Raw genomic sequence first — 26282 nt, 5'->3', positions numbered from 1 at the left:
TAAAAGACAGATAAAAATTAACTGATATAATAATAAGCAAATAGTTTCTTATGTATGTAAACTTGCACTTATTAAAATTCATTGAATATACAGACTAGCATGAAAAACTACAATTTTGCATGTTATTAAATGTAATTTATACCCATTTGGCACAATTTACCTTATTATTTGTCATTAAAATTATGATTAGGTATGCTAGTGGGATGAATTAACTCAACATTAATGGGTAAATTTGTACCCATTAAATAAATTGATAGATAAACTACTATTTTAAATAAGAGAGTGGTCTATAATTTAAGATAAATAAAAAATGAAAGTAAACTTATTTTTATGGAATGGAAAAGTAATTTTTACTCCCTTCATCATTCACTTTTATCTGTTGTTTTTAAAAGATTGTTTTGTCCTTAATTATCTGTTATTTTGAGAAGATTAAAAAGTTAGTTATTTCTTTTTAAATTTTATTCTTATGTATACTAAACACAATAACTATTTGTATATATAAAATTCTAAAGCCCATCTTAATATTTCTTCCTCCCTTAATTAAATAAGATAAAAAAATAATTTAATCAAATTAAGGAGTAAAAAAATAATTTAATCAAATTAAGGAATATTTTATTATAATTTAGATGATTTAATTATTTTTTTAATCACAATATAAAAATTTTAAATGATAAATAAAAGTAGATTAATATAGTATTATTTATTAAAAATTAATTATTTTGATTAATTACTTACTATTATATTAATGATAGAATAAAATAGAAATTTTAAAAATTATTAATCTAATCAAAGTGATAGCTAAATTACTTTTATTAAAATAATTAAATTTAATTGATTTAGATAATCGAATAATGATGTACACCATCTAAAAATCATTAAATGTTGGTGCTGCGTTAAGTTGGCCGAGGAGATTGTTATGGACTGGTTGCGACTTGCGAGTGTTCCGAAATTTATGATTCAGATTACATCAAATTTATTATTATATTCGCGTGCCTTAGATCATCACAATCCATTGTTATCATAAAATTATTATTATTATTATTATTATTATTGTATAATTTTTCACTTTTAAAATATCAAAATCCTAAAACTAAGGACATTAAGGGAATTTACAAAAAGGAAAAAGAAGATTCTATCTGATCCAAAGGATAGAAAGAAAAATTGCCTAGTTTTAGCAAGGGAAATTCTTATTTCATTACTACCTATTTATTGTTCGACGATTTAATGATATATATGACGTTATAATATCGATATAGGTTAAATATTTAATAAGAAAATAACCTTAAAAAATATGATTAATAAATAGGATCATGTAAAATAATTAGTTGATAAAAAATTAAAATAAATAATATTATTTTAATAAGAGATTAGGAGAGTAGCAATAAGAAATTATAAATTTATTAAATAAATAATATATATTTAATTACTAAATTAAATTAAGTCAGATTAAAATAAATAATATCTCACGATCAATCAATATACTACTATATTAATATGAAACGGTTATATATTTGAAATTAATATATTTTTTTTAAGTATGATATTATTCACATAAAAAAATTGATATTACTATTATTACATTGCCAACTAATCTTTATTTGATTGGTGATCTGATTAAAACATACTATTCTACCAAACAATGATTGAATTTAAAGGAATGGCATTGGCAAGGAAGGGCTTTCTCATTATATTTATAGCCAAAAATAAAAAGTAATAATCACCAATTCCCCATGAGCCAATCTTTAGTTTTTTTTTTTTTTTTTTTACTTTTCTTTTTGAAATGATGGATTCTTTAAAGTTGAAAGTTGTGGGAAAGGCTCCAAAATATAAAGAATGACTTGGAAAAATCAGTCTACGTTGTGGCGACATTATTGCAACAATGTCATAAAGGTGTTCTCACGTGCCCACACGGGTCCTGCACTTCGTTGGAAACGGATGTTATCCAATGTTTCAAAGTCACCACAGATGTCTCAAAATTTTCTCCTGGTTCCCACTTCCCCAGGTGAAATTATTTATGTGGAGCTATTATAATAATAATTCATAACGGAAAAAAAGGGGAAAAAAAAAAGCCATTTCTCTGTTTGTTCTTGCATCCATGAATAACCTCTTAGCTCTCAATCCTATCACTTCTTTTGTCTTCTTTCTCGTGCTACATCACCTTGCAATTGCCATTTCTAAGCCTGCTTACAACCCAACTGACAGCATACTTACCAATTGCGGTTCTTCGGGTGACACACCTGCACCTGATGGGCGCATATGGACCGGTGACCAAAAATCCAAATTTGGTCCTATAGAGCAATCTAGTAGCAAATCCCATTCTGCTAGCGCCCTTAGCCAAGGCGGCTCCGTCCAGTATGTCCCTTACATGACAGCCCGCATCTCTCAATCCCAGTTCACGTACACCTTCCCTGTCACTGCAGGTCAAAAATTTATCCGTCTCCACTTCTACTCTGTTTCATATCAGGTGGATTTAACAGGTTTAAGGACTTCTTCGATGTCAAAGCGGGGCCTTTCACTTTACTAAGCAACTTCAGTGCTTCCTTCTACGCTGAAGCGAGGGATACTTATTCTTTCATTAAAGAATTCTGCTTTAACGTCGCAGAGAACCAGCAATTGAATCTGACATTTTCTCCTTCCTGAGTAAGTATGCTTTCATCAATGGCATAGAGATTATATCTATGCCATCCAACCTTTATTATACTCCACCAGAGGAGGGTTCAGGCCTCATTTCTATTGGCAAAAAGGAAAAGTTTTTTATCCAAAATGACACCGCGCTGGAGAATATGTGTAGATTTAACGTTGCGGGTGGCACCATCTCGCCAGTACTTGACACTGGCATGTATAGGTTATGGAGGGATGACGTTCTCAACCTTGGTCTTGTTAACAACGAGCCAAATCTCTCTCTCAATTATTCTAAAATACCAAACTACACAGCGCCAGATGAAGTCTATCTGTCAGCTCGGCAACTGGGACTTAATGACACCAATTTGACGTGGAGGGTGCCAGTAGATCAAGGATTCAGGTATCTGGTGAGGCTCCACTTCTGTGAGTTTGTTCCAGATATTACCAAGGTCAATGAAAGACGATTCGATATCTTTATTGACAATCAGACAGCTACATTGGGTTTCGATGTTATTGAATCAAGCGGTGGTCACGGGACTCCCACATATAATGACTACATAGTAACTGCTGGGAAGAAGGTTGGGAAAGCTGATGACGATTATAGGCTTTTCATAACTCTGCGTCCTAATCCTTCAAGTATTTACCCTGATGCTTTCCTGAACGGGTTAGAGATTTTCAAGTTGAACGACTCTGATGGCAATCTTGCCGGACCCAATTCTCTAGTGTCTGTCCCTTCTCCACCAGCAACAACAGCACAACCATCGGCACCAACAGCCAAGAAGTCCAGCACGAAGAAAATATTGCTTCTTGCCATTGGTGGGAGTGTGATGGGTTTGTTGATCATACTTTCTTTGTTGGGTTTCTTGGTTATTTGGCGAATAAGGAAGAAGCAGGACGGTCATTATGGGTCTCATTACAAATCACTAAGCTGCTGCTGGCGGTTGAATTCAGCAGCTTATATTGGGAAGTCATCGAGGACTATGGCTTCTTCACTGCCGCAAGAACTATGCCGCCAATTTTCACTAGATGAGATTAAAGCTGCTACGAATGACTTCCATGAGAGTTTGATAATTGGCTCAGGTGGTTTCGGCAATGTTTACAGAGGTGATATTGATAATGGAGCCATGACTGTTGCAATTAAGCGATTGAATCGAGAGTCGAGTCAGGGTGTCCGTGAATTCAGGACAGAGATTGAGACGTTGTCCCAGCTCCGCCATGTCAATCTCGTCTCTCTGATCGGATATTGTCTTCATGAAGGAGAAATGGTCCTTGTTTATGACTATATGGTCAACGGGACTCTTCGAGACCATCTCTACGACAAATTCAAGAATCCACTTCCATGGAAGCAAAGGCTTGAGATATGCACTGGAGCAGCTCGTGGACTGCACTATCTTCATGCTGGTGCGTCGAATACTATAATCCATCGAGACATAAAGACGACCAATATTTTGTTAGACGAAAATTGGGTCGCCAAAGTCTCCGATTTTGGATTGTCAAAAATAGGTGTAAATGACAGTGCAGTTAGCACCATTGTAAAGGGTACATGGGGATATCTGGATCCAGAATATGCAAGACGCCATCAGTTGACAGAAAAATCTGATGTGTACTCATTTGGTGTGGTGTTATTGGAAGTATTGTGCGCTCGAAAACCTCTTAACCAAAAATTGGAGGAGGAACAATGGAATTTAGTCAGTTGGGCACGAAAATGCATCCAAAATGAGAATATTCATCTAATAATTGATCCCCATCTAATAGGAAAAATAGCTCCAGTGTGTTTTCAGAAATTTGTGGAGATTGCAGAGAGCTGCGTCCGTGAGCAGGGGATTGAACGGCCCTCAATGCATGATGTGATGGAAAAGCTTGAGTTCGCATTGAGTTGCAACAGACAGCAGATGCTGAGAAGGAAAAAATGAATCCGGGTGAAGACTATGTGTATCCTCAAGTATCATTCCATGCTTCTCGATATACCAATATAGTTGGTGGATTCCAGTTGGATTCAAGTAATATTTCAATAGATTTGGATACGGATACTACTGGACAGACTTTTCCTAGTGTTGTATCCAGTAGCATAACGTCTAGTCATGGCTTCTCCGGCACCATCAACTCTTCCAGGAAATAGCTTGGAAAAGGTGACAAGAGAAAATAAAAATGGTTTTGCGTTTTGACTGTAAAAGTGTGCTGCTTGTTAATTTTGTCAATTTTATTGATTATGGAGTCCTTGTTTGTGCCCAAAGTCCTGTGGAAAATTGTGTCAAGTGTCGTTTCTAATCATTACCTTACACCATCAACGGGGAAGCCTAATGGTTGTATTTTAGTTTCCCTGCAGCATGTTAAGTTTTTTTTTCAAATTTAATTTTAATAAAATATATTTACTTATATATATATATATATATATATATATATATATATATATATATATATATATATATATATGGAAATTACATATAACTCCTTGGCGTTAGAGTAAAAAACAACAGTATAAACTTTGAGAATATTATGGTTTCGCTTAATTTTTATGAACAAATCGTGTTTACTGAATTTGATATATATTTGCATAAATGGATATAAGGAAAGAAATAAAGAAAATATATTTATATTTTAACAACGATACCAATGGTGTCCTATTGGATTGGTAATTCTCCATTTATACAAGGATCGTATACGATTATATTGTACATTGCATATGACATGACAATAGTGAACTATATATCATAAGAAGTCCAAGCTATGTATGTCATTATATATTTATTTGATTAATTATTATAAATAAGGCATTTTAAACTTATATATTTATTTGGTTCATTTGAGAGTTATAATTGTAATTATTATGATTGTAATATTGATTTGCTCTGCAGCCTCCTATTGGGTCGACTGGTTGAATAAAATGCTGTGATCGGCAAAGTAAAAATGAGTACGGCGAGAGGAGATCACCTTGCACTTAATCCTCTGCCTAGTGAGAAAGGTATAAAAGGAGAACCATTAATAAGCAGAGAGTATGACACTGAAGTATAACTTTCACAATCTAAACCACTGAATCTAAAATGGTTAATTCAAGTTATTTTTGATAGTTGGGCTAATCTCAACCACTTAATTTTACAAGGACGTTCCCATCACAACTCATATTGATACTATGCTAAATTTGTTGTGCTATATCGAGTACAATTGCTAAGTTAGGATCGGAGCCTCGAGTATTGTGGTTTGCTAGTATCTCGAATCTCCATCTCATACCCTAATCACGGGTAGCCCTTCCCTTGCAGTCCATTAGACTCACATAATATTTTGACTCAGAGTGGCTCTGATACCAATTAAAATAACCCTACCCCATCAAATAACTTACCATTAGAATCAAAATGGCTAAACCATTAGAACCAAAATGATTAAACCAAGTTATTTTTGGTAGTTGGGTTAAAGTTATATAAACCCATTAACTTTTTTCTATTTCTCAATGATGTGGGATTAAATAAGTCTCTAAAAGTGGACACAAGGTCCCTCATAAAGCCACTAGTCAACAGAAGCAAAGACTTCTCTTGATAAATTTCAATAAATAATTTAGCAAAAGGTTTATATTTAAGTTATGAAAAATAGCTTTGGATCTAATTAAACTCTTCAATTTTTGTTAAAAGATTAAATAAGTTTTTCGAATAAAATGCACTAGAAGATTTTTGTGCTCGACCTTAATTGGATTTATATTAAAGGTAATTTATAGTTCAACATTTTTTTTATCTATCTTTAAAGTTCAAGGACTTATTTGTTTTTAAAATTTAAAGAACTTATTGGATTCTTTTTAAAATTAATTAGAAGACTTATTTGGATTGTCAAACATTATAAAAACTTATATGGCTATTAACCCATACTAAAAATATCAAAATAGGCTTTTTTTCTCTTAAAATTTCTTCCCGTTCCCTTTCCCTTATCCGGCAATAAATACCCACACCAAGCTATTGTTTTTAAACAAAGGAAAATTATACAAAAAATTTCGCTGTAATTTTATGTTATTTTCATTTTAGGACTGAGATTTAGTTTGTTGATACCTCATTGTTGCAACTCGGTGAATATGACCCTCGGGTATTCATTTTCTCTTATTTTTACAACTTAAGTGCTTCTCTTAATTATTTGAAAATAAAACCATATGCTGCACCCAAAAATGTCTACTGGTCCGGCCGATCAATGGGAACAGGGTTGACCAATAATTTGACGTGGGGATACCAGTGCATCTAGGATACAGGTATTTGGTGATTTAAGGCGATTCGACATCTTTATAGAAAACCAGATGGCTGAAGTGTGTCTCGACATTTTTCAATCAAGCGGAGGTAATATGATTCCTATTTACAAGGACTACATAGTCACTGCCGTGAAGAAAGGAGAGACTATGGATCACACGCTTTTCGTAACTATTTATCCGAATGTGGATAGCGAGTATCCAGATGGTTTTCTGAATGGACTTGAAGTTTTCAGGCTGAATGACTCCGACGGCAACCTTACAGGACCAAATCCTGCATCCTCCCCCTCTACACCACCAGCAATAGCACCAGTCAACCATTGCCAACAATCAAGAATTCGAGTGGTAAGAAAACATTGGCTCATTATTGGTGGGACTGTGATTGGTTTGTTGATAATACTTTCTTTACTGTGTTGCGGTGTTTTTTGGCGGCTGAAAAAGAGACAGTCTGGTTCTCATTATAAATTATTAGCTTGTTGTAGTTGGCTGAATTCTTAGAAAGGAAAGTCCTTGAAGACAAAATCTTCTTCATTGCTGATAAACACATTTTATACAGGTATTTTAGAGTAGTTTTGCATCCATTTTGCTCTTTTTAGTTTAGTAATTTTATGCTTTTAATGCTTATTTTAGTTAATTTGTTAATTTTAGTTTCATTATATTTGATTTTTGGAATTTTAATGTTTTTGATAGTTTTTAATAAGATTTAAAGGCAAAAATGTCCGTATAGAAGAAATTGAAAGTGATTTGGAAGCTTAAAGCAGTGTGAAAAAAATGAAGAAAATTGCCAAAAGAAGAAGACCAACCGAGATTTTCAAGGGCTTCAACATGCCCCGTGTTGAAGGTCATGTGAAGAAAAGAGTCAGGCAGCAGGAATCCACATGAGGTATATAAATTTAACTCTGGGTCGTGTAGACAGAGATTTTGGAACAAAATACACCGAAACTTTTAAGGACTTCAACATGCCCTGTGTAGCTAGTCGTGCAGAATCTAAAGGCTCCTCCTCCTTCGAATCAACATAAGGCATGTGGAAAATAACTTAAATCAACATGAGGCATGTAGGATGGCGCTTGCAGATTTACTAATATGGAAAAATTTTTTCTTTTCACACATTTTGTCTTTATCCATTTAGAGACTTATTTTTTAGGGTAAACCTTGAGGGGATATATAAGCATTATATTCTCATTTTTACCATAAGGAGAAAGAGAAAAAAAGGAACCACGCCATTTTTGGAGGAAGAACACCTGCAGAGTAACGTTTTCAACTTCCATTTTCAGAGATTTAGATTTTCTTTTTCTGGATTCTTTTATTTTTATTCTTATTTTTACATTTTCTTGCTCTATTTTATATTTTTTACTTGTAAATATAAGTATGAGTGAGTAGATACATAAGATTTCAGAGTTGGTTGTAATGATTTAAGTTTTATTTGTGGATTTGGACTGGTTTTAATCAAATTTTAGTATATATAAGTTTTGATTCTTATCTTGTGTGTTTATTTACATACCCATTGCTGGTACCCTTTGGGTTTTATTCTTAATCTTAGATTGAAGAACCGAGAGGTGAAAATCTATGATAAATAATCAAGATAATGAACTTAATTACCTAGTGTTAGAAATAAACTAGTGGGTTAAGAGGAATTTCAAGTTGATTAAAGTACTTAAAGGGTTTTGGGTAATTAAACATCACATGAGAATAGAGTTTAGTTTCCTTTAAAACACTCTTTAGTTTGCTTAAAAGAGAAATTAAAGGAAATCAGAATCAACTTCCTTCAAACTTGTATTTCCCTTAATCTTGGTTTTGCCTATCTAAATCCCAATGAAATTTACTTCATGAACCTCAACTCTACAATCAATTTTTATCATTAATTAATTAAATCTTTAATTACTTGCTGAAATTTTAGCAAATTAGTATAGTGCTTAGAATTTTAATTGCTTAATTCATTATAATTTCCTTATTTTTCTAATTTAATTTGCTGCATCTCTTACTCTATTTTTGGCACAAATTATTGATAGCTCAAATAATCGTGACTTTTATAGTTTGGTACTTAAACAACAAATCTCTGTGGGATGATATCTTTTCTTTACTACTTGAATGACCCGTATACTTCAAGTAATGCCACAATTGCCCAAAGAATTATATCGACACTTTTCACTAGATGAAATTAAGGCTACAACAAACAATTTCCATGAGAGCTTGATCATTGGTGTAGGTGGTTTTGGCAAAGTTTACAGAGGTGAAATTAATGATGAAGCCATGATAGTTGCAATCAAACGTTTATATCAAGGGTCCAAATAGATCATCCATGAATTCAGAACAGAGAGTGAATCGCTATACTAGCTCTGCCATGTCCATCTTGTCTCTTTGATTGGTTTCTCCAATGATGAAGGGGAAATGTGTCACACCCTACTCCTCGTAAGATGTAACATGTTCCCGTAGTACACCTAATGAATTACCGTACTTCACCTACCGGTAACCCATTAAATATACTACGAGGGATTTTAAAATAATTTTCGTTCATTTTGGAATTGGTGGGTAAAATTTTTTTTCAGATATTAAAAACCTTTATTTAAAGTCCAAACATAAATCAAATTTTTGGATATTTAAAATCTCCGCAATTTTTACAAAAATTTCGGCAGAGTGCCGTCTGTATTTTGAGAAAACAGTTCTTCAAAACCTGAAAATAAAAACACTCCCAATATTTTTCTCAATCACAACTTCATTTGCAACCACCAAACTTCAAATCAACAACAATGGCAACACTTCAACTCAAAATCCAAATTTCTAATCAAAAATTAATAACTCAAAACATTTCATAAACTCATGCACATTGCATTTTAAATATTTAATTTACATTCACTATTAAATTTACAAACACAAAATCTTAAGAATAATATTATTACAATTTTATCTGTACAACTGCTCAAACTACAGAGATACATATGCATACCATCATATTTACATCAAACTAAACTACTAGGGTATAGACAATACCCGTATAGAAATTCTTTAACCGTGCTCCTCTCTGACTGTAGCAGCTCACTCTATTGCTATGTCCTTTTCTCTATCTCATAAAGAAGTTAAAGCTATCGCTGAGTATATAAATACTCAGTGATGAACAATAAAACATAAAATGCAAAATATAAAACATTTATAAACAAGTCATCATTCAAAAATCTCATAATCGCATTTCACAAATTTTTTCTCAAATCACATTTATAACAAATCATAATTTTCAAAACTTAATATAGCACAACTTGGTCAAACAATTTAATAAACATAGTTTTGCCAAACAATAACACAACTTAGGCCATGACACAAAATTTTCGAACATGCCGTGTGTACATCACGACAAGGCAAACACCCTCACTAATCGAAATCAATGAGAGAAGTGGCTAGCTAGCTAATGAGTACTCATCCAAACTCGCCTCGTGATCGAAGCCAGAGAGGGAGGAAATTGATCAAATATCAAACTCACCCTACAAGTGGATGAGGAACATATTAATATTGCCATGCCAAGTGTGAATTAAAACGATTTAAAAATATAATGTTCAATTATAATTGATGCAACAATTAAACAAGCTTCATTTCAAATCTCCATTTCCACAGTAGGCAACACACAAATTCTCAAATAAAATTCCAAAGCCATAACTAAATTCAAAACCATATTGTTCAAATATTCCTTACAAATCAATAAATAATTTTTATTTCAAATTTTCATTGTAAAATAGGCAACACAATATTTTCAAAATTCATAATGAATAAAACATATTCACAATGTATAACAAATCAATTTCCATTATGAAAACTATAATTTAAAAATTTTTGTGCACAAACTTCAAACGAGTCGCCTGTTGGCCTCGACTCGACTCCTCGGGTTCTGTCCCGGTATTCTTTTCCACTAAAACACGCAATTTTACAATGTTTCAGTTCTAGAACTTAAAATAAATCCAAAATAAACTTAGCTTCACATTTACCTAGCTCTAACGTGTTAAATTCGACGTTCTTTAAATTTTGTGTTTCGGTTACTATTCATCGCACTATTCAAGTCAAATAGTTGACTTTCTAAGGCTTAATAGGTATGGGAACTCCAACTTCACCCACATACCACATTTTGGTCACCAAACTTGTTGGTTTTGGTCATTTTCTCAAAGCTTAGGTCATTTTGGCAAAATTGCCAATTTTCGGTTTTGGTGCTCTGAAGTTGCACTGTTCCATTGGTCGATCTACTGTTAGAATTTGATAAAACTTCCTTCATAGAAAATGTTCCTTATTGTCTTAAGTGTATTCTCATTTTTGGATCACCTCAATCGGAGTTTTGTAGCTCAAGTTATGGCAAAAAAATTACTGCTCACGCAATCGCTCATGCCGAGATTTTGGTTCGCAGATTTTGATCCAACTTTGGTCAGTAATTTGATCAAGTTAAGTTCATAATTTGGTCTAACTTTCTTCATATGAAATGTTCTACTATGTCTTAGGTTTCCATCGGTTCAAGAATCGCCTAAATCCGAGTTTTCTAGAGAGAGTTATAGCCATTCAAACATTACTGCTCAAATGGAAATTCTGCAATTTGCAGGTACAGTAGTTTAACTTTTCTCAATGATTTTGAATGGGTTAATGGCATAATTTGGGTTAGTGTTCTTCATAAAAGTTTTAGATCTATATCTTATCTAATTACGGTTAAAATTTCAGATCAATTTGACCTACCTAGCTCGAGTTATGACCAAATGAACAGTTACTGTTCATTTGGTCAGTTTGGTGCAGTGGCAGCCTGCTCTCATTTCACTTTGGTCAATTGTTTCACTAAGTTTTGGTCAGTTTTTGGGCATGGTTCCTTAATGAAAATTGTGCCATTTTATGTCTATTTTCATCCCCAATTGGTGGCATATCAATTGGACTTGTAAAATTTGAGTTTTGGTCCTTCAAAGTTGGTTTGGTCATGCTGCAATTGACCTACGAATTTGTCTTCCATTCTAACAATTCCCATACATTTCCCTTGGTCATTATTGACCATTTTTCAGTCCACAATTGGTCAAAGATATCATTTATGCATTTCTCCAAAATTTGGTTCACAAACCCTAAGTCCCAAAACCCTAACTCACTAAGTTGTTTCATTTAACCAATTCAATGCCTATATACATGCTTCTATAACTCTATCAAGCTCATATACACCTTTAACTCCATCAAATTCATGCACACACATCAAACCCTAGCTGGATGAATTTTGCTTTAATCCTCCAACAATTAATTTATTTTCATTTTAAGCATAATTCTAAGTTAATTGAACTATAAACATAATTAATTCAACTAGAATTTCAAGTTTAGCTTACTAACCTTTCTTTGAATTTTCAATCTTCAAATCTTTCACTTTCTCTCAATTTTCTTCAATTCTTCTCCTTCTAATCTTCCTTTCAAGACTTGCTTATAATTTTTCTTCAAGAAAATTAAAGGATTTATGGTGGAATTAGTGTTTAGAAAGCTTAAAAATAAGCTTTCATGGAGGAAAATTTAAGAGAGAGAACTTGGGAGAGAGGGAGGCGGCAATGGAAGGGAAGAAGGCCAAAATGACTTTTTTTTTCTTTTAATTTATTAGTTTTATATGTATTTTCACTTAATTGACTTGGTCAATTATGGTAGGAAAATCAAAATTATTTTTGACATCATGATGATGTCATAAAGGTGATGTAATTAAACTTTATAAATTTTCTTTTCTTTTCTTTTCCTTTTATGCATATTTATCTTATGAAAGACCAAAATATCTAATTAATTGAATTTATTAATTATACTATTTATAGCATCATGCATGATGTCATCTTCCTACACTTTTTCATTTTCCTTCATTTTCCTTTTTTTTTTCTATTAGTTCTTTAATTTAATTCTCGATTCCGAAATTTTCTTTTGTCCAATTTTATTTGACGCTTAGGTCGAGTCGCTCTGGTCAATTGACCAACCGCCTCGCTGCTCATCCCGCTTGCAATTAATTCCATATTTCTTCCGCCTCGACCTAATTATTTGACTGGCTTAACAGCTTCTTTTTCGTGATTTTCTTTTCCATCGTGTTTATAAGGGTCCTAAGGACCGCAGCGCTACTTTTTACTGCTCAAATTTGAGTTTAAAATGACTTCGCAGTTCTCTTCAGGAGGTCACTCATCGCCGTGACTCTCTACTGCTTAACCTCTTATGTTCTGCTTTTTCTTATTTATAGTTAACTAATTAAACATTACTAATTATTTGTGTTTATGGCTTCTCAAGTTGTCTTAAGTGTGGCCCTAATCCCAATAATTGTCCGACCGACACCTGGCCACCTAATAGTGAAATATACCGTGCTATACAAATAGGGGTGTTACAATTCTTCCCCTTAAAATAATTTCGTCCTCAAAATTGTGTTCACTATCCGCCTCAATAGTCATACATATTGCTTTCGTGTTTTTCTCACATTTCTGCGTAGCTTCATAATCTAATAATGGTCCGTAACACTTTAACCAACACTATTTACTCATCAATTGCTTACCTCGTGTGCCAAGTTTCTTATGAGCTCATCATAAGTTAGATTCAATTTCATTCCAATTTTAGAGGGAAACAAATCAGGTGCTAGTGGATCCGCTTTTCTAGGACCTCTTGTGATCCTATAGGTGAGAACTTAGTTTTACTCTTTTCTTATCAAATCTCTTAATCATTTGATGTAACCTTCAGTTTAGCTTAGAATATTTTAGTCTTTTCTTGCTGTTGTTTTAGCAATTATTTTCTTTGTAGTCTTTTCTTTCTTAGCCATAGGTCCATAACCATTATCTTACCATCTCTATTTATGACCAAGGCCTATGTGCCATTTTGCACTATCTTGTTTGCTTTGATTTAACTTATTTCTTTCTTGATAAAATAGTTCGGAATATCATTACGCATCTTAAGTAAATTTCTTGCCTTGGTGGCAATTCCTCATCTAGTATTTTTCTCATTTCTTACTGTTCTATTTAATTTTATCTATCGATATTCTATAGCTTATTTTGAACTAATGTGTAGTCATTATTTTCTTTTGTACTGAACTATAACCTTTCAATATTCTAACTTTAGAGTTTTAAATCCCGGGTTAGGATTTTCAAACTTCTTTCCAATAAGAAAACTTTATCTTATCATAACTGTACCAAAACAGATGCCATTTGCAACTATTCTTATTCTTGTGTACTATTGGGTAGTATGTAGCTCTACACAATAAATCCCAAGTCAGTACTGTAATCTGCAGCTTACAGCACAAACATCAAGAATATTGCATAGTTACTACGATACATCCCAATAGAATAAACTTCCCTATATCTTATTTCTTTTAAATTCACTAATATCTTAAACTTATGTTGATTATGGTACCCACTGACATCTATCAGCAGTAATACCCTTGCCCGCATCTAAGGTAGTTATATTACTATAACTTACTTTTAGGTTCTCTTTCCTTACATAATTAGGCTTACTAATTAATTTTACAAATTCTTGTGTGCTAGCAAATACCTTTCACTGACAAACTCTTCCAAAATTAATTTTTAAAAGACTAGTCACTAACATATCAAAATTGATTTTTTTTTTTATATATATTCATATCTTAGTCAAAAATCGAGAAAATACCAGGAACCATGTCAAAAGTTTCATCCTCATTCCTCTGTCGCATAGTGTATACTCTCACTGGAGCATTACCTTGTCCTGGTTGATTTACAATATTCTGACTTCCAAGCATACTACCCCTACCTCTGCCTCCGCCTCTACCAACTGCTGGTGAACTCTTTGGGGTAGAAACTTGAGCTGATCCTTTTGACGTGGTAAATGATCCATAACGGCGTGGACTTACGCAATCCTTAGCAAAATGACCAGTCCCTCCACAATTGAAACATGCTCCTATAGCTCTATAACATACTCCACTATGTGGTTTACCACAAGTCTCACAAAGTCGATCCGACAAATTTCTGTCACAAGGCTGCTGAGTTTGCCGATCGGATTGGGGTGGTTTCGCCCGTAAGATCCATCTCTACCGATTTGCGCGAGCTAGACCCTCTAAAATGTTTTCTTTTCCCGAGCCACTCTCGGAGCTTGGCCAAGAACCTTTCGCTTTTCTCTTTCTCTTGTGTACTCTTTTTCACCGCCCATTCTCGATTCTATCCTTTCCAGCCTGTGGCTTGTGAAATCAATTCAGAAAATTCTGTGTCGGAACCCCACCACTTGCATTCTCCAGCTAGGCCTCAACCCAGCCTCAAATCTCTTACACCGGTCTCTGGGGGCAGTGACTAAGCTTCCAGCATAATGGCTTAGCCTTGAAAAATCCCGCCATATTCTCGCTACAGCCTATCACCTTGCTTTAAACTTAAAAACTCTTGCACTTCATGTCTACATAAGTATTGGGGACCCACTTTGTAAATTCCCTTAAAAGTCCGCCCATGTGAGGACCGTGGTCGTACTGCATCAGTAGGGGATGGTCTTCCACCACTCATATGCATCTCCGTGCGTATGATAATCAATATTCAAACTTCAACTCTTCAAAGACATCGTAGTTTTCAAAACCGCCCATCCTCTCTAACCACCGCTCGCTTCTGTATCTATCGCTCCTTTGAATTCTATAGCCCCAAATTTCATTAACTTCTCATATTGCCGAGGCGGTGACTGTGGTTGTGCAACCGATGCTTGTGTCTGTGTTTGAGGCGGCACATTCCCCGCCATTTGTTGAAAGAACGCAGCCATCTCATTGCAACCGAAAGGTGGAATCGCGGTGCTTGAGGAGGAGCTAGAGTGGCTGACCCACTCACATTCTGGAGTACTGGGACTTCTCCTTGGGCCTCAGCCTCAACAGATTGCTCTACGGAATGATCTGCCTCTTTCATTCCATTTTCTAGAAATTTTCTACTCTCTAATAACAAACACAAGGAGGTTGACCTCCATTAGCGCATATTCATGATGTAAATATGTCATATATATCAACATTTGAGCAGTTGTATTTACTGACAAAATATTTCAAATTCACAGTTCAAAATTTATTTTAAAACCTTTGCTCTGATACCACTAAACATGTCACACCCTACTCCTCGTAAGATGTAACATGTTTCCGTAGTACACCTAATGAATTACCGTACTTCACCTACCGGTAACCCATTAAATATACTACAAGGGATTTTAAAACAATTTTCGTTCATTTTGGAATTGGTGGGTAAAAATTTTTTTCAGATATTAAAAACCTTTATTTAAAGTCCAAACATAAATCAAATTTTTGGATATTTAAAATCTCCGCAATTTTTACAAAAATTTCGGCAGAGTGCCGTCTGTATTTTGAGAAAACAGTTCTTCAAAACCTGAAAATAAAAACACTCCCAATATTTTTCTCAATCACAACTTCATTTGCAACCACCAAACTTCAAATCAACAACAATGGCAACACTTCAACTCAAAATCCAAATTTCTAATCAAAAATTAATAACTCAAAACATTTCATAAACTCATGCACATTGCATTTTAAATATTTAATTTACATTCACTATTAAATTTACAAACACAAAATCTTAAGAATAATATTATTACAAATTTATCTGAACAAATCGCTCAAACTACAGAGATACATATGCATACAATCATATTTACATCATACTAAACTACTAGGGTATAGACAATACCAGATAGAAATTCTTCAACCGTGCTCTCTCGATCAGAGTACTCACTCTATTGCTATGTCCTTTTCTCTATCTCATGACAAAGAAGTTAAAGCTATCGCTGAGTATATAAATAAATACTCAGTGGTGCACAATAAAGCATAAAATGCAAAATATAAAACATTTATGAACAAGTCATCATTCAAAAATCTCATGATCGCATTTCACAAATTTTTTCTCAAATCACATTTATAACAAATCATAATTTTCAAAACTTAATATAGCACAACTTGGTCAAACAATTTAATAAACATAGTGTTGCCAAACAATAACACAACTTAGGCCATGACACAAAATTTCTGAACATGCCGTGTGTACATCACGACAAGGCAAACACCCTCACTAATCGAAATCAATGAGGGAAGTGGCTAGCTAGCTAATGAGTACTCATTCAAACTCGCCCCTCAGACTGGGAAGCCAGAGAGGGAGGAAATTGATCAAATATCAAACTCACCCCACAAGTGGATGAGGAACATATTAATATTGCCATGCCAAGTGTGAATTAAAACGATTTAAAAATATAATGTTCAATTATAATTGATGCAACAATTAAACAAGCTTCATTTCAAATCTCCATTTCCACAGTAGGCAACACACAAATTCTCAAATAAAATTCCAAAGCCATAACTAAATTCAAAACCATATTGTTCAAATATTCCTTACAAATCAATAAATAATTTTTATTTCAAATTTCCATTGTAAAATAGGCAACACAACATTTTCAAAATTCATAATGAATAAAACATATTCACAATGTATAACAAATCAATTTCCATTATGAAAACTATAATTTAAAAATTTTTGTGCACAAACCTCAAACGAGTCGCCTGTTGGCCTCGACTGACTCCTCTGTTCTCCAGATTCTTTTCCACCTAAACACGCAATTATACAATGTTTCAGTACTAGAACTTAAAATAAATCAAAAATAAAATTAGCTTCACATTTACATAGCTCTAAAGTGTTAAATTAGAAGTTATTTAAATTTTGAGTTTCGGGTTAATATTAAATGAACTATTCAAGTCAAATAGTTGACTTTCTAAGGCTTAATAGGTATGGGAACTCCAACTTCACCCACATACCACATTTTGGTCACCAAACTTGTTGGTTTTGGTCATTTTCTCAAAGCTTAGGTCATTTTGGCAAAATTGCCAATTTTCGGTTTTGGTGCTCCGAAGTTGTACTGTTCCATTGGTCGATCTACTGTTGGAATTTGATAAAACTTCCTTCATAGAAAATGTTTCTTATTGTCTTAAGTGTATTCTCATTTTTGTATCACCTCAATCGGAGTTTTGTAGCTCAAGTTATGGCCAAAATAAAATTATTGTTCACGTGCACTGTTCATGCTGAGATTTTGGGTTTTGGCAGATTTTGATCCAACTTTGGTCAGTAATTTGATCAAGTTAAGTTCATAATTTGGTCTAACTTTCCTCATATGAAATGTTCTACTATGTCTTAGGTTTCCATCGGTTCAAGAATCGCCTAAATCCGAGTTTTCTAGAGAGAGTTATAGCCATCCAAACATTACTGCTCAAATGGAAATTCTGCAATTTGCAAGTACAGTAGTTTAACTTTTCTCAATGATTTTGAATGGGTTAATGGCATAATTTGGGTTGGTGTTCTTCATGAAAGTTTTATATCTATATCTTATCTAATTATGGTTAAAATTTCAGGTCAATTTGACCTACCTAGCTCGAGTTATGACCAAATGAACAGTTTACTGTTCATTTGGTCAGTTTGGTGCAGTGGCAGCCTGCTCTCATTTCAATTTGGTCAATTGTTTCACTAAGTTTTGGTCAGTTTTTGGGCATGGTTCCTTAATGAAAATTGTGCCATTTTATGTCTATTTTCATCCTCAATTGGTGGCATATCAATTGTACTTGTAAAATTTGAGTTTTGGTCCTTCAAAGTTGGTTTGGTCATGCTGCAATTGACCTACGAATTTGTCTTCCATTCTAACAATTCCCATACATTTCCCTTGGTCATTATTGACCATTTTTCAGTCCACAATTGGTCAAAGATATCATTTATGCATTTCTCCAAAATTTGGTTCACAAACCCTAAGTCCCAAAACCCTAACTCACTAAGTTGTTTCATTTAACCAATTCAATGCCTATATACATGCTTCTATAACTCTATCAAGCTCATATACACCTTTAACTCCATCAAATTCATGCACACACATCAAACCCTAGCTGGATGAATTTTGCTTTAATCCTCCAACAATTAATTTATTTTCATTTTAAGCATAATTCTAAGTTAATTGAACTATAAACACAATTAATTCAACTAGAATTTCAAGTTTAGCTTACTAACCTTTCTTTGAATTTTTAATCTTCAAATCTTTCACTTTCTCTCAATTTTCTTCAATTCTTCTCCTTCTAATCTTCCTTTCAAGACTTGCTTATAATTTTTCTTCAAGAAAATTAAAGGATTTATGTTGGAATTAGTGTTTAGAAAGCTTAAAAAAAAGCTTTCATGGAGGAAAATTTAAGAGAGAGAACTTGGGAGAGAGGGAGGCGGCAATGGAAGGGAAGAAGGCCAAAATGACTTTTTTTTTTCTTTTAATTTATTAGTTTTATATGTATTTTCACTTAATTGACTTGGTCAATTATGGTAGGAAAATCAAAATTATTTTTGACATCATGATGATGTCATAAAGGTGATGTAATTAAACTTTTTAAATTTTCTTTTTCTTTTCTTTTCCTTTTTATGCATATTTATCTTATGAAAGACCAAAATATCTAATTAATTGAATTTATTAATTATACTATTTATAGCATCATGCATGATGTCATCTTCCTACACTTTTTCATTTTCCTTCATTTTCCTTTTTTTTTTTTCTATTAGTTCTTTAATTTAATTCTCGATTTCGAAATTTTCTTTTGTCTAATTTTATTTGACAGTTAGGTCAGGAGTCATCTCTCGGGGTCAATTGACCAAATTGCCCCTCGCCGGTTTATCCCGGTTTGCAATTAATTCCATATTTCTTCCGGCTCCCTGACCTAATTATTTGACTGGCTTAATAGTTCTTTTTCGTGATTTTCTCTTGTTCACTGTGTTTATAAGGGTCCTAAGGAGCGCAGCGTCACTTTTTACGGTTCCAAATTTGAGTTTAAAACGACTTTCAGCTGCTTCAGGAGGTCACTCATCGCCGTGACTCTCACTGCTTAACCTCTTATGTTCTGTTTTTCTTATTTATAGTTAACTAATTAAACATTACTAATTATTTGTGTTTATGGCTTCTCAAGTTGTCTTAAGTGTGGCCCTAATCCCAATAATTGTCCGGATCGACACCTGTCACCGGAACAGTGAAATATACCAGGCTATACAAATAGGGGTGTTACAAAATGATCCTCGTGTATGAATACATGATCAAGGGGACTCTCCAAAAACATTTGTATGAAACTAACAATGATCCATTTCCATGGAAGCAAAGGCTTGATATTTGCATTGGTGCTGCTCGTGGATTGCATTACCTCTATGCTAGTGCCACTCATATTACTGCTGTAGGAGGGGGGCGTGAGGCAAAATATCATCCACTAGAATTATATAAAATGCACCAGGCAATGCCCAGGAAAGATGGTGGAGTCATAATGGTCTCACTTAAGTATCACTTCCTTGGACAGAATTTCCCAGATATGCGCTTCATACAATCCTAATAGAATCAAACCACTGATAAGTACCGTCTTCCCATAATACTACCACAGTACTAAGGATTTATGCCACGAAGACATAGATAGACAGGAGTCACCACCCGGGTAAAAACCGGGACATATTCAATGTTTCTTCCGAGGGTCATGGATGGCAACTTACTCCTTATAGAGTTTTCACAACCGTTATTACCATAGCCCAATGTCTAGGTTCGGGATAGTGACTACGTAAGGAGAAGGTGTTAGGCACCCCTTACGCCTAGTCTAACCTCGTTAATTCGAGTGTCACCCTCTACTATTGTTTCTAGAAGTCTTGTTTATTATTCTTTTATTAAACTTTATCCTAAAAAATGTAATTCTAATCCTACACACGCAAGTAATTTACAAAAGGGTTGTTGTTTACACATTATTTTCATGCACAAGTAATTCCTATCTATGGGGTTGCTAATTATTTAAATGATATTTACCATATGACGAAAATTAATTTATTATTGAGAATTTAATTTATAAACAAATTCAATTTCAAATAACCCTACGTTTCTATTTAACCTAATTAATTAATTTTCACCAAGTTACCCTAAGGATAATTGAACTGAGTTAATTATATACATGTGTAATTTATTCTAATATCACATAAGGACCAAACAATCACAACCTAATAAAGATTTCTAACATGCAAATTTATTTTACAATTATCAAGTATTAAATTAAATTTATTTTATATGCCAATGTTAGTTTAACTTACAAACAAGATTAATTTTAATTTACAAACTATTTATTTAAATTAATTACATGCAAACGTCAGTTAAATTAAAAACAAAGTTAATTTTAATTTACCAAATAAAAATCCTATTATTACTATAATTTCATGCCAATGGTTATTCTAGAAATTTAGGATTACTTGCTTGTTAGTAATTACAGTTGCCATTGGGGCAAGTTACCCTTAAAAAAGGGTATTCTCTTCCAGTATGGCAATGATATCCCTGGCTTACTCCTGTTTAGCTCCATGTAAGTTCCACGCAAATGCCCTCTTTGATACTTACCTTAGGGCCACTTACCAATTTTATTTGTAATAAAAAAATAAAGAAACTAAAGAAAATAAAATAAATAAAGAAAATAAGAAAATATTAATAACAATTTACATTGAATTCTAACTCTAGTCTTCTAAAAGTTTAAGATTCCTAATTAGTTACAACTACCTAAGGGTCCACATCTTCTAACATATTCCAAACACTTCATAATAGTTATTGAATTAAAAAAGCACAGAAAAATATATCAAATATCAATTGGAACCCAAGAAAATACAAGAACATGCATAGACGTTCAATTTCCAAATTCTGGCAGATTGACAGTAGCAAAAAATTTGATTTTTGAAAAATAGTTAGACAAGCCTAAAAATCATGAAAAAATTACAGAAGATAGCTAAAAATCATGCAATATCATAAAATTTATAAACCAAACAAAACCCTATCCGAATAGTCTACACAAATAGTAACTTTTTCCAGTAATAGAATCGCACTACTTTTTTGTAAAATTCATAACTCACCAACCATAACAGATATGAATGCGAAACTAATTGAAAAAGATTCACAAGATTCCAAACTTAATTTTAGACACCAGATTTACACAAAAATATTAAGAAACAAGGGAGATATGGGCTCTACAAGTCGGGTATCCTGCAAATCGGATTTTACAAGAACCCTAACTTCAAACAGTCATAACTTATAAAATATTAAAGCTTTTTTAGTGATTCTTAAGCCTAAAATTAATAGAGTTTCGTGTCGAATATGAATATAATTTTTACAAATTTTTTACAGATTCAGAAAATAATGAAAAATAATAAAAATATGAGAGATAGAAAACTGAACATGTGCAGAGTTGTGTATCCCCTCAAATTAAACATGATTACATGATCTATATGAATATATAAAATAAATTAAAAACAGGGAACATAGAATTAAACATTACATGGCATAGATCTTGAAAAGAAAATTAAAAAAACTAACCTCTAAGAAATATCACTAGAAAGAAAGAAAAACTAAAAGAATTTTGGTTATTCCTCTCTTTAATTTTTTTTCTTTTTATTTATTTATTTATTTATCTTTTTTGTCTTCTCCTCCTCTCCTTTTTTTTTCTTTCTTTTTGAGGGTATTTATAGGGTTTTGGGAGAGAGGTGTGATAGGATTTGGAGTCCTAGGGTGATAAAATTCAAATAACTTAAACAACTAGGATTACAGAATTTGGGTGAGACTGAGATATGGATGAGGTGTTTCAACCAATAGGAAAAGAAGGGAAAGGGAAGGCACCAATACGGAGTGAGAAAAAGGTGTGGTAGGGTTTAAAATCCTAGTGTGATAAGGTTCAGATAACTTAAACAACTGGGATTGAGGAATTTGGGTGAGACTGGGATATGGGTAAGGTGTTCCAACCAATAGGAAGAGAGAGAAAGGGGGTGGCACCAATAGGGAGTGAGGAAGAGAATAGGGCCAAGGGGAAGAGAGAGTTTGTGTGGGAGAGTGATAGAGAAAAAGATATTTTCTTTATTTTAATTTTCAAAACATAAATTAAATGGGTCATATTTAAAATTCCTAACTAGGTTTTCTTAAGCCCATAGGGCTCAATTAAGCTTAATTAGGTACATTTAAAAACTACCCATATTAAATTTAAACAAAACAAAATTTTATTTAAATTTAATTAAATTCATTTCCCAAAAAAACACATTATTAATTTTTTTCAAGATCATGCCACTAATTAATAATTCAGCCCATGCCTCCAATTACATCTTACAACATATAATTTTTCATCATCGTTTCTCACATTTCAATACACATACTCATGACAAAATAAGAGTCTACGACTACGCATGGTTCTTGGGGATCTGAACCGAATCAAGAATCGAATTGAAATTGAAAAAGAACCGCCATTGTAGAAATGAATAGAACCAAGAAGTTATTTTACTATTTTGGTTTGATTTTGATTCTTAATCAAGAACCAAACCAAAATTGGACCGAAACCGAACAAAAAAACCAATTTTGTACATATGTATTTTTCATATATTTTAGATATATTACATAGTTTCAATAAAATTATATATATATTATACAATTAAGATGATTGTATATATAACTTAATTTGTTTTTAGTTATAAGAATATATATGTAACCCAATATACCTTTTATTATTTTTAATTATAAATACATTAAATCATTTTATAGTCATTCATTATCTTATTAAATCACATTTTTATCATGTAGTATACTTTCTTGTTAAAAATTATATAATTTAAAAATATGTTTAAGACAATAGAATATATTTATTAAGATATATGTTATGAAGTGACTTAATTTATGCACGTGTTGTTTCATGTGATTGAATTATGACCTACTAATAATGTTAGTGGTAGGATCCAAAATAAAATATTTTATGAGGTATGTGATCATAGTAGAGAGTATGAGCCAAAATAATATTTAAGAGTCAGAGTTAATAATTAAATTCACTAAGTTTAATATAACATTAGTTATCTTATTTTTAATTTGAAAAAGTTTTAATTATAATTTACAAAATTTTTATAAATAACATTTACTATATTAAAATTAAATTTATTTTTAATACTTATTATTCTGAATTAAAATTTAAATTAGTAAAAATTGTATAAGTTATATATTGTCCAACAAAATTTTAACATTAAATAATTGAATGAAAATATAATAAAGAATTTCTCTAAAACCAAAAACTATGATAGTCTTATGCCTTGGTTTAGGTTACATTAATCCTAACTTATATTATTTTTGTTGATTTGCTATTATTTTATAATTTAAATGGAAATATTATATGAATTATTATATGTAGGATCGGACAGCTACTACTATACCAAAAGTTTAAACATTTAGCAAAGGTGTAGCTCTAACCCTTTATAGCGTAGTAACCCAAGCGCCATAGGTCGAAGGAATCTGGGCAGGATGTTGATCTACTGAGTTATCCCCATTTAATGCCAATAATCTACCCCTAGCACCTGCCAAAGATTCAAACCTATTACTTTGGCTGTGATACCAATTGTATGATCAAACACTTAATACCGTGCCAAAAGCTTAAACTTTTAACAGAAACACAACTCTAATCCCTTATAACGTAATAAACTAAATGCTATAGGTCAAAAGAACTTAGGCAGGATGCTGGTCCACTGAGTTATCCCCATTCAGTGCTAACATTATGGATATTTGGTGTTATCTCGTATTTTTATGTGAGAATTGTTAGTTTAATTTAAGTATATATCTTGAGTAAGTTATTATGTTTATGTTACTATATTGATATTTTATTTTGATATAAGTATTATTATTTTAATATTACTGTTATTATTTTTATTGATATTTTAATGTTAGAAACATATAATTGTTTTTGTTATTTTAAAAGGAATACAATAATACTATAATTTTAAGTATAGGAACTAATAACTGAATCGAATCCGAATCAAAACTAGAACTGAAAATAGAATCAAACTGAAATCAAAAGCACTTAGAACTGAACCAAAACTAAAATTTGGTTCCTCTTTTAATTCCAAAAAATGAAAGAATCAAGTTCAATTCTAATTCGATTCTTACAAAGAATCGAATGTAAATCAAACCAAACCATACAACCCTATTCACCTAGATGATACCAATATTTTGTTTGATGAAAATTGGGTTGCCAAAGTTTTAGATTTTGGATTGTCCAAAATAGGTGTAAACGATACTACAGTTAGTACGCTAGTAAAAGGCACTTGGGGCTATCCAGATCCAGAATATGCTCGACGCAAGTAGTTGATAGAAAAATCTTGTTAGAATTATGACTCAAAATCTTAGTGAAATTTAGAGAGACTTATTTCTAATTTGAGTGAGATAAATAGTACTCGATAGGATTAAGGAATATTTTCTATATTGAGTAGAACTCTTATTTTAGTATTATTTCTAAATTGAGTGGGACTCTTAATTATATTAAAATTGATGGAATTAACATATAAATTGGAGAATGGCGAAAAGGTTATTTGGCTTGGGGGGTGGCTTTGCTCATGTAGGGTGGCTTTATCCATAGAAAGAAGCTTCAGCCGAAAGTGGAGAAAGGACATAGAATTCAAGAGGAAAGAATTCTTGTCTATTGATGAGAGGGCTATTGCCCTTGCAGTTGAAGACACGCTATGTTGAGATGGCATTCCCGTATATATAATCCTATGTTAAGAGAGTGAACCACGTAAATATTGTTATTTTGTGTGTTTTCTTTGTTTTTTTATATTTTACACGCTTCCGCAGTGTACAACAAATCTGATATGTACTCATTTGGTGTGGTGCTGTTTGAAGTGTTGTGTGTCCGAAAACCACTCGATCAAAAATTGGAGCAACAGTGGAATATAGCAAATTGGGCACGAAAATGCATCCAGGGTGGGACAATTCATCAAATAGTTGATCCCTATCTCATGGGAAAGATATCTTCTGATTGTTTTAATAATATCGTGGAGATAGCTGAAAGTTGCGCGCGTGATAATGGGATTGATTGGCCATCCATGCACGATGTTGTGGAAAAGCTCCAGTTTACATTGGAGCTGCAACATGCTGCAGAAGCTGAGAAGAAAGATGATGATTACATCTTTCCGGTGGCATCATTCCGTCCTCCTCAATACATCAATTATACAACATTTGGTGAACCTGAGTTGAAATCAGGTGATGTAGGTGGATCAACCGTTGTGGATACAAATGATACTAGCCTGACCTTTCCAACTCTTGGATCTGGTAGTATAGCCAGCTTATGCCTTCTCTGATACCACCAATCCGGCAAAGTCAAAATAGCTTTCAAGCTGTCTTACGATCTATATATATATATTTTAAATTTGTCTATCAAGGGTCCAATAGCAGTAAGCCTGGGCTACACAACAGAGTAGCTCTTACATCCTTTTTTTTTTTCAAAAGCCCTTCCATCCCTTTTCCCTAACCCCATCCCATCCAATGATTTCACCAATATTTGATGGATCGAGAGACCCAAGACCCACTTCCCCACAAAAAGTAGCTAGCGAGACCACGCTATAGGATGTCCTGTAATTACCATGTGTGCTTCTTGTTTTGGCCAATCTGGGTATGTTGGTTATAGCAAACCTGT

The 26282-nt window shown here is 32.9% G+C and overlaps 1 protein-coding gene and 1 pseudogene across 1 annotated transcript; both read left to right on the top strand.

Moving 5' to 3' along the window:
- Window positions 1-1982: 1982 nt before the first annotated feature.
- On the top strand, window positions 1983-4941 carry LOC110634489 (receptor-like protein kinase FERONIA). The gene is given in 4 exon segments (XM_021783507.2): window positions 1983-2459; window positions 2462-2635; window positions 2638-4491; window positions 4494-4941. Coding segments are annotated over 4 exon segments (2640 nt in total). The 5' UTR covers window positions 1983-2095; the 3' UTR covers window positions 4742-4941.
- Window positions 4942-6637: 1696 nt separating this feature from the next.
- LOC110672360 (receptor-like protein kinase FERONIA) lies at window positions 6638-26272 on the top strand (annotated as a pseudogene).
- Window positions 26273-26282: the final 10 nt, after the last annotated feature.

This window comes from Hevea brasiliensis, chromosome 16, assembly GCF_030052815.1.
Source record: "Hevea brasiliensis isolate MT/VB/25A 57/8 chromosome 16, ASM3005281v1, whole genome shotgun sequence".
Classification (NCBI taxonomy): domain Eukaryota; kingdom Viridiplantae; phylum Streptophyta; class Magnoliopsida; order Malpighiales; family Euphorbiaceae; genus Hevea; species Hevea brasiliensis.
Note: the sequence above shows the minus strand (reverse complement) of the source record. Positions and strands in the feature narration are given on the sequence as shown.